The 10804-nt window shown below is 41.8% G+C and overlaps 1 protein-coding gene across 1 annotated transcript; it reads left to right on the forward strand.

Annotated features, from left to right (window-relative positions):
• The first annotated feature begins 8485 nt into the window (after positions 1–8485).
• On the forward strand, positions 8486–10536 carry LOC109468446. Its single transcript, XM_019766691.1, has 4 exons — positions 8486–8746; positions 9062–9184; positions 9713–9791; positions 10415–10536. Exons 1-4 carry the CDS (start codon positions 8486–8488, stop codon positions 10534–10536), a joined length of 585 nt encoding a protein of 194 aa, XP_019622250.1.
• Positions 10537–10804: the final 268 nt, after the last annotated feature.

Raw genomic sequence — 10804 nt, forward strand, 5'->3', positions numbered from 1 at the left:
TTCCTGAAACAGTGAGGCTATATATGTGAAGTAAAGTTAGGCAAGTTGATGTGCACGTGTAGGGTAGCAAATTATGGGGCGTTAGAAATTGTCAAAGACATTGATTCAAAATTAGAATGCACGAAATGTGCGTGGTGGGTTGTCATCCTTTGTTCTATCAACATATTTTCTATAATTATTTCTGGCTGGAATGTGACATTTAAGTTTAGGAAAAAAATGTATCGAAGCAATAAGAAACGTTGTTAATCTTTTCCTGAGTTTATGAAGTTTTAAAACATGTAATAAATATATAAAAGAATGTAAAGGCTTGTGGTCTTTTGTGTGTTTTCATTATAATAAATGCCTAAGGAAGGGGGAATCGACCAGTTGTACAAGCCGTTCAAGTAATATTTCTCCCAAAATAAACAGATAACAATAGTAACGCTTTTTCAGAGAGATATACACTTTGTAAAATAAGAAATGTGGAGCAAAATGACTGAAAAAGGGCCATATTCGATCGCTTATAACGAACGTTTTGGAAATGTTCCTGTCAAAATAAGCAAATGTAGGAATAAAATAGTTCTTACCTAAGTAATTCGTGATATTTTGGTCACCAGGTCGAGCCTCAGGGTCAAGATCAAGATTAAAAAAGACTGGGAGTAAAACCCCCATAAGAGCCCATCGCGTTTCCCCACTCGCGAAATGGCCAAATCTGGGAATGAGCGAGGCTTCGTTAGCGAGATACGGGCCTTTTCGGAACGGGCGCTCGAAAACGGGGGGGTGATAGGGGATGAATTTCCGCTTTTTCAATTTTAGAAAAATTAAGTTTAGGACATTCTTAAGATTCCTCGTTGACACAGTATGTTCCTAACAAACACTATTCCATACCCAAGAAGTTTCTCCGTTCAAAGGTGCTTTATTCTGGAGTTATAAGCCAAAACGTGATTTTGCGATCAGCTGATCGCTTGCAGAACGCGTCGCTTCCTTTGCAGAAGTGGAGTTTTCGCTGCCGAACTCATTACCATATGAATGGAAACCAAGCAGATGTTAGGGCAGCTAGAACTCGAAATCATCCAATCTGGAGACATTTGCCAGGCCCAGAAGGTCACAGAACCAAACCGCAAGCAAAATACACGTCGTCTGGTGTGAAAATATGCCATCGTACCGTTCATTCACCGTTGATTTTACACAGGTTCACATACGCCTCCCAGATCAAATGTATCATGCCCAATTGCTGCCCTATTAAAATCCCACTGATCAACAGGCTGCCCGAGCACTGTGCTCATACAGTCATACACACACACACACACACACGTCCACTCACTTTGGTAAAACCTGACGTTAACAAACAATAAAACGGATAACAAGTAGGAATAAGATGAACGATTGTTGTTTAATTCACCGAGTTCAGTCCTTGGCACGGGACAAGCTAGCCTTGAACCCAGACTAGTATCGGGTCGTGAGCCGTTTCCCTTCGGTAGTCAAGAGCTCTACGCCCGCCTATCTCATGAACCGCTACGGGGGAGGAGCAGAGTGATGGCGGCAAAGCCTTACATGTAATGTTATGGTACACACCTGCACACGGAATGAAGATAAAGCAGTCATATTCCAAGACCCACATTTCTTGTGCAGATTGTCGGGGCTTGACGGTCCTTTCTAGCGCCTGGGTCAGGCGCCCGAGCAACGCTTGATCCCGTCAACCGGGCACCCATCACGGCATGCCCACGGGTCCGCCATCACGGACGGTCTCTGACGGCGTCACAACCGGCTCCCTGTCATGTCACGGCTCGCTACCGGGTCACCCGAGTCTCGGCACACTCCTTCCTAAAATCATTTATCGTCCAAGGGATAAATTTAGAGGCCGGGCCGGGCGCTACCTTTGGGCTCGGGCCGTCTAGTGTCCCCCGGCCGAAGGGAGAATCTTTTCGCTCTGGTGTAGGGCGTCCAGTCTCGATCCTTTCATGCCATCAACGGCTGCTGCCCGCCTCCGTTGTCAGTTTATGGGGCTTCAGCTCACGGTTCAAAAGCGCCGTCTAACTGCGGAAGGTTATTACTGCAGGCCAAACCTGCTGCTACGGGTTATGTCACTCTTCGCGCCATATATGGTAAAGGCTTCCATATATGGTAAAGGGGAGACCGGAAAACTGGGACCCTACGTTGTCCGCGACACCTGCATTCCATATATGGTAAAGGGGAGACCGAAAAACCGGGACCCAACGCTGTTCGCGACACCTGCATGCCGTGACTGCAAATCTAACATGAACCGCTAGAGGCCCTCACTGACCTGTCTATTTACGGTCCAAAACGAGGTCCCAGTATGAGGTACAGCCCCTGCATCATCATCATGGCTACCGCGGGCCAACAAACGAACGTGAAAACACTTCCTCCTCGTTTTTACCAAGATAAAAGCTATCGCCACGGGTTTCATGGAGCCGTAAGTGACTTACAGAAGTCTGAAGTTCTCCAGGATGTGGTTCTTGAAGTCGAGGGCCACCGGTTTCCCTGCCACCGGCTTGTTTTGTCCGCGGCCAGCCCTATTTTCAGGGCGATGTTTACATCTGATATGGCGGAGAGTCGCCAGAAGACGGTTGTTTTGAAGGTAAATTTGGCGCAAATATAACCTGAACTACAGCAAAACTAGTAGGGGTTCAGTGTATATTTAACTATGATGTAATGTGTACCAAGACCATTTTAATAATTACAAGCCGGGCGCCAACTTTGGGCTCGGGCCGTGTGGCGTCAGTAGTAATATCAGTAATTTGTAATTGAAACAACAACGGTATCATAAAATTGCAGTGGATCTTTCGGCCACTGCAAAAACTACACGACATTAAAGTTTGCCTCCTCAAAAGTTTCAAAACTTTCCATAGCTCGAAATAGAAGTACACGTCTTGAAATACTATACAGCAACTAAACAATAGTAAATAGTACTGAATACATTATATTACCCTACAGGGTTTGGATGCAGCCATGTTTTGGGAGATCCTGAGTTACATCTACTCGGGAACCCTCCAGGTGTCCCTGGACCAGGCAGCTGATCTCATACAGCTGGACTAATATTAGTAAGAGACACCTGCAGCAGCTACATGGTCAGTCAAACATGAGCATTCCACCTGTGTGGAACTGTACAAGTTTGCTGATGCCTTCGCTGAGTGCTTATTGCTGAAATGTGATCCTTTCCTACCACCTACAGTAATGGTCCTATTCCTAGTGCTGAAATGTGATCCTACCCTACCACCCCTGCTACAGTACATGGTCCTGTCCTTAGTGCTGAAATGTGATCCTACCCTACCACCCCTGCTACAGTACATGGTCCTGTCCTTAGTGCTGAAATGTGATCCTACCCTACCACCCCTACTGCAGTACTTGGTCTGTCCTGACACTTATTGTTTGTTTATGATTAATATAGTTTGCATGGGAAGTTTTCATACCCAGAGGAAATGATTCCTTCATTCAGTTATTGATTCATCCATCCATCCATCCATCCATCCATCCATCCATCCATCCATCCATCCATCCATCCATCCATCCATCCATCCATCCATCTATCCCCTCCAGGTTTCAATCAATGAAGAGTTCTGAGTGTGGATCAGCTGACTGAGATCATCAGCCATGATGAGCTGGAGGTTAAAGAGGAGACAAGAGTGTGGGAGGCTGTGGTGAGATGGGTGCAGCACAGCAGGGAGGACAGGTGGGTAACTTACTCACTCACTCACTCACTCACTTCACTCGCTCGCTCACTCACTCCACTCACTTCACTCGCTCGCTCACTCACTTTGCTCACTCACTCACTCACTCACTCACTCACTCACTCACTCACTCACTCACTCACTCACTCACTCACTCACTCTCATTCACTTACCCAATCACTCTCACTCACCTCACTCACTCACTTACTCGCTCACTCACTCACTCACTCAGTCACTTACCCACTCACTCACTCACCAACTCACTCACTCATTTACTTACCCACTCACTCACTCACTCACTCACTCACTCACTCACTCACTCACTCACTCACTCACTCACTCACTCACTCACTCACTCACTCACCCACTCACTCATTCACTTACCCACTCACACACTCACTCACACTCACTATCCAGGCTTTGAAGCTGCTAACGTTACTAGTATATCTAGTATATAGCACATTCTCATGATGAAAATGTCACATCCACTGCCATATTCGGTTTCTTATAGATCTGCCTTTCGATGAATGTAGCTCACTTCTTTCTGAACATATGGGAATTTTCTCTTTTTAATAGAGTACTACTATCAGAGACAATATTTCTCTTTACAGATTCTATTCTATTCTTTTCTATTCTATTCTATTCTATTCTATTCTATTCTATTCTATTCTATTCTATTCTATTCTATTGACAGAATTCTATTCACATGTACTAGTAATTCATTGGATTTCAGCTGACTCCCCTTATAAACCAGTGTACAACAGTTGGTGTGGTTTTGAAAAAAAAACTGTAGCCAATTAAAGCATCATGAAAATAGACTTTTTTTTTTTACTGTAACAATGTTTATTTTCCTCCATAGGAAGAGAGAGATGTTGTGTATGAACCCCAGAGTCGGGCAGTACATCCGCTGTGGTTACCCAGCAGACCTTCCTCCTGTCGTCACCATGACTGTTACCAGCGACAACGACATCTACATCCCAGCCAGACACTCGCACACTGAACTATCCCTATTCGTCTCTTGTTTGATTACAAAAGCTTCATGTTTCTAGTTTTATCTAAAATCATGCATTTCTGTGAAATGTCAAAAGGCTGATATACCTGTTTGTTGAATCTTGTTTTCTGTTATATTAAAATCTGTTTGAAACAAATATGAAGATTTGTGTCTCGTTTGTGTGTGTGCATATTAAATATATTGGGCAGTTGTGCTACTAGGATTAAAAGATAAAACAATGCACCATTATATAAAGGAAATATGACAGGATTTCGAGGAAAAATAGGATCTGTTAATAGACGAACAAAAACATTGTTGTGTTTCTTTAAGTTCCTCATCTTGTTTCACGAATTCAATTTAAACTTCGATATGTTAGTCTTTTAGAATATGTATGTGTGACAAAAATGGCAGAAATTTTGACTAAAAAAAGCTACATATTAAACTGCTCGTAAAAGTCGTTCTAACAATTTCTGCCTCAAAATGAACAGATGCAAGACTAAAACGGTTCTTCCTTGATAAGTCAGTAATGTTTAAATAGTCGGGGAGAGCCTCAAGGTCAAGAACAAGAGCAAGTAAAACCTGGAGTAAAACCCCCATAAGAGCCCATCGAGTTTCCCCACTCGCGAAATGGCCAAATCTGGGAATGAGCGAGGCTTCGTTAGCGAGATACGGGCCTTTTCGGAACGGGCGCTCGAAAACGGGGGTGTGATAGGGGATGAATTTCTGCTTTTTCACTTTTAGAAAAATGAAACTTTTGACATTTTTCGGAGCCCTTCTCTTTAGAGTATACCCCTAATGATCTCTTTTACATTCCTGCTTAATGCCTTCCATCAAATTTGCTTTATTCTCGAGTTATACCTCAAAACGTGATTTTGAGATCAGCTGATCGCTTGCAGAACTGGGCAAAGTCTTTGCAGAAGTGGAGTTTTCTCTGTCGGAAACATTACCATATGAATGAAAACCAAGCAGATGTCAGGAGGAAAAATTGAAACTTTTACCTTATCTGTAGTCTCCAAGCAGATATGAGGACTCAATTTCACGCACTAGATAACAGTCATGTCACATGAAGAAAATGTGATGATAGACAAAATCTTGTTTCAATATTATCATCCTTGTAATTATCATTTTATCACCGTTAATTTTCTATAAGAAAGAAGGCGATAGACGGAAGGTTGTTGTGCCCGTCGTGTGGCGGTTCCAAACGCCGCGACTTCCGAAAAAGTCGCCCGGGAGGACACGTTTTTAGACACACACTACCTCCCACCTTCCTTCTTATTACTTGTATCATCAGGTTTCTGAAAGAAGGGAGCGTATACAGTAACAATCCTCCAGCACCAGTTACGATTTCCCCCTGACATCTGCTTGGTTTTCATTCATATGGTAATGTCTCCGGCAGCGAAAACTCCACTTCTGCAAAGGTTTTGGCCACTTCTGCAAGCGATCAGCTGATCGCAAAATCACGTTTTGACGTATAACTCGAGAACGAAGAAAATTTCTTGGGAGGCAATAAGTAGGAATATAGTGGAGATCATTGGGAGTATACTCTGGAAAGAATGAGGCCGAAAGATGACAAAAGTTTTATTTTTCTAAAATTGAAAAAGCGGAAATTCATCCCCTATCACACCCCCGTTTTCGAGTCCCCGTTTCAGAAAGGCCCGTATCTCGCTAAAGAAGCCTCGCTCATTCCCAGATTTGGCCATTTCGCAAATGGGGAAACGCGATGGGCTCTTATGGGGTTTTACTCTAGGTATTTCCTGCTCTTGTTCTTGACCTTGAGACTATTTCTGACTACCAAAATACCGGGTATCAATAAAGAAAGAACCGTTTTAGTCTTGTGTCTATTATTTTGAGGTAAGCATTCCTAGAACGGCTTGTACGAGCGGCTGAATAAAAAGCTTTTTTGCCAATATTTCTGCCATTTCAGTGTTCACTAAACAAATATCATGTCTGAAAAATGTACCATTTATACAAAATAAATTCACGTACCTTCTTTACATCAATTGAAATACTAATTTGAATTATGTCCAATTGCATACTAGACGTTTTGCGTATTAACTTCCAACATTTGTGATGTTAGTTTTGAATATCTGGTGCTTCAAATCCTGCAGTAGTGTGTTCATCTCATAATTATTTTCCACTACGTAAAAACAAACACACACACACACACACATACACACACACACACACACACACACACACACACACACACACACACACACACACACACACACACACACACACACACACACACACACACACACACACACACACACACACACATACATACATGCACACACATTAATTTAACCGCAGAAGATTGCCGAAAAAGTTACTACCCTCCTGACATCTGCTTGGTTTTCATTACTTTATCTACCTTTATTTGCCTCTTAAGTATGCTGCCGCTAAGATGGTTTAAATGCTGTTGAAAGGTGACTCAAGAGTAACCTTGAAAAATGTGGGATTATTCAATGATGTAACGTCCTCCTAGTACTCTTTATGTATACATGCTTTGGTGTACCTGTTGTGAAAAAAACATTCCAAAAATGTCTTTTAACGAAAGATTTTCTCACCAGTTCTCTGACCAGAGTGATTGTGTTATAGAATTGTTTTTGTTATTTTTCCGGCGGTATTTTTCTCCTTGACAACATGTTAAGTTACTTACTGGTCTTCAATGGAGATTTAAACCATTTATTCACCTGTCCCACGGCCATAAACTACATTTTGAAAACCAAGATGTTTAGGTTGTTGAGGTCAGCCTCACGGTCAAGTATAAAGGCAGGGAAATCATGAATATAAAACTCCCATATGAACCTATCGCGTTTCGCAAGTTGCGAAATGAATGGCAAAATGTAGTTGAAAGGTGACTGAAGAGCTATCTTGAAAACATATGGCGTACATGTACACTAGCACTTTTATGTAGACATATGCTTTGGTATACCTGCTGTGAAAAAATATTCCAAACATGTTTTTAACGAAAGGTTTTCTCATTTAAGGGCTCTTTGACCAGAGTGATTTTGTTATAGAATTGTTTTTGTTACTTTCCCGGGGGCATTTTTCTCCTTGACAACATGTTAAGTTACTTACTGGTCTTCAATGGAGATTTAAACCATATATTCACCTGTCCCACGGTCATGAACTGCATTTTGAAAACCAGCAGTGTTTGAGCTGACGCCGCGTCTGGGCACTACTACATCGGTGAGTGGAAACCTTTAACGTTACTTGTTTTCATTCGTCTAGCCGTTACCTTTACTGTACTTGATATATCGTACGAATTCCACTTCCTCTAAATAATTATGCGTCAGACCTTCTAGCTGACAGTATTTTTGCGTTCTATCAAAGAAAAAAAATGTACAAACTGCGTACAAATACTTTGTTACTGAAGTAGTGAAAAGCTCTTCCTGTCTCAATCAGATTTAGGCATTTTGTATAGTTGTAGCACAAGTCGCGACACTGTGTGGATAGGCCCCGTTTGCGTCTGTGTACGCAGGGCCAGATTTTGGGACCAGGGCTGTCCTATCGGTTTCTCCTGGTGATAGCAGAACGCAAGCGAGGGTCCCCGATAATCTCCAAGCAGATCCAAGAGTGGCGAAAGACAGTATCCATTGGCCAGAGAGGCGTATTGGACCCTCTCTGGCCAATGGATACTGTATTTTGCCACCCTAGGATCTGCCTGAAGAATAGGTCCCCGGCACAGATTACTTTCCGAACTGCAACAGTTTATTATCTTAAGAACAATTTGGCTGAGTCTCGAAAGGGTTGATTGGGCGGGGTGCTGATTGAAAATCATGTTATCTTATCTTATAATTTTCCTCAAGGTGACTCGAAGATGTCGTCCAAGAAGTCGTCCCCAAACAATAAGGCAGCTCCGGAAGGTTCTGTAGGTCGCCATGGAAACCGCTGGACCAATGGAATCGCCCTGGCGCTGTCAGGACTCGCGGCTGTGGTGAGTGTCGTTGCCCTGATCAAGGTGCAGGAGATCGCTTCCATGCAGGACCAGCAAACGGCGTTCCAGACAGATCTGCAAGGCCTGAGGGATCAGGTGCTTCTGATGCAGTTGAAGCAAGAGAAGCGAGAGGCTAAGGACAAGGTAAGGATGATTTTGTCCCTTTTTTCCGACCGTAACCAGAGGCGGCATCAGTCGTAGATTTCTGTTGTTGTTTTTCAAGAGATTAAAGGGTCAACAGTCATGCTACAGTTTATGAGCACCATTCATACACGTATGTAATAAAAGCTCAGAGTTGTAATGAATAATAGTGCTCTGAATTACAAACAAGTGAATTTTCCTCATGAGTAAAGTAGTTTTATGTGATTGTGTTTTATCATACTACAGTATAGCCTATTGCAAACCTTGTGGCTGCAGTTGTTTACTATAAATGAAAGATAATTGCCTTATAGGGCCCAGCTGGCTCAACTGAAGACTGGCGACGTGATGACAGCGCCACCTTTTGGAAAAGTGAGGAGGTGCACCACAGACCCAAGAGGAACTCAGAGGCCAACACTGTACTCATCCTTGGAAAACGTTCAGGTAAATAAAGTTTGCATCCCGGTCTGTCAGGGTTTTGGCTGTAAATACTTTCATTTGTAAACAAAATTCCAAAGAAGCGTTGAAGAATAAATGCATGAATGTTTGTCAAACCAACAGACAACATGCAGCTAAGGCAAACACGGCGCTACAAACCACCCATTGGGACAAAAAGATATTTATGCAGTCCTGTCCCCACAATGCTGAACATACTGAATAACCTTGCCATACAGTAGATTTCATTTTATGTTGTTGCACATGATGTAATTGTACTTTTTATTATTGTCAGTTGTACTTAAGTAATTTGCCAACAGAAGTTGTATGATCTAATTTTAGCATAAATGTGCATTATTCTAGCGCATAAGTGGTGTTTAATGCCTCTCAAGGCACTTTTTATGTATATACATTATGTATTAGTCATGTAGTTCTTAAAAACTTGTAAAAGCTTCTCAATTCAGCCTTTGGCTGCAAAAAGCTTCTAACCTACTGTACTATGTATGTATGAAGTATGTGTTTCTGCAAATAAACCAGTCTATATACTGTATAGACTTCTTCGGATGTCTGTCAGGACCCCCTACTCAGACTGCTCCTACTACTACTACTCCTGCAGGTGAGTTGGAGGGTCCGAGTTTCTCACAGTTTGTTTGTTGGTTTATCTAAATGCAACAGTGCATAACAAGTGGCAACCAGGCAGCAACAAGGATGGTAGCGGCTACCACTAACACATAAATGCATAAATAAAGTACAGTATAACTTAAATACAATATCACTTAATGCATACAAATTCAATTCAATATTTACAATAGCAATAAACATACAAAGTACATACAAATTCAATCAATACATAATTAAGCAATACAATATAAGTACAATACAAATCGACAGTTCTGATGCTACACGTCACACATCTCAGCATTTCACAGGTCTATGTGGGACGTCACGTATATTACGTTCCACGTGACGTGTTTTAAAGATAGTGACGTGTTTTAAAGATAGTTTGCTGTAGGTTGGACGTGACGTATTTTACGTCACCTTCTTTGACATGTGACTTGACTTAAAAGTGTGACTTGACAAACAAATCAGTTTAATGACTTGAACCAGGCGTCTGTCACCATGGTAACTAGCGCTGTAGAAGAGCCAGTGGAAATGGACCGTTAGAGAGGTATTTCCTAAAGTCTGAATCATTCGATTTCCTAAGTTACTAACAGAGGTGTTTCCCCCATTTCAACACAGTGAAAGGTTTCACCGTGTGGGCACGGTCGTTTGCATCTAAAGATCCCGGTTATCCAAACACTACTGACAAGTATGACAGATCGTACATCAGCATCAACGGACAAGCAAGCAGTATGTATTGAATTTTTTTATAATCATATTATTACTTCAAGACATTGTTTTGTTAGTTGGGTTTCTAATGATAGCATAACACATTTGCATAAGACAATAGCGCCTTTGCAACTTTTCTTAATGTGCTTGAAATGTATCTGTTCTTATCTTATACTATTTTTTTTGCCCAGTTGCGAGGGCTAGCCTCTTGCCTCTTGCTATATATATATATATATATATATATATATATATATATATATATATATATATATATATATATATATATATAGTTACGACGTA

This window comes from Branchiostoma belcheri, unplaced genomic scaffold (assembly GCF_001625305.1).
Source record: "Branchiostoma belcheri isolate BF01 breed outbred unplaced genomic scaffold, Haploidv18h27 scaffold2, whole genome shotgun sequence".
NCBI lineage: Eukaryota > Metazoa > Chordata > Leptocardii > Amphioxiformes > Branchiostomatidae > Branchiostoma > Branchiostoma belcheri.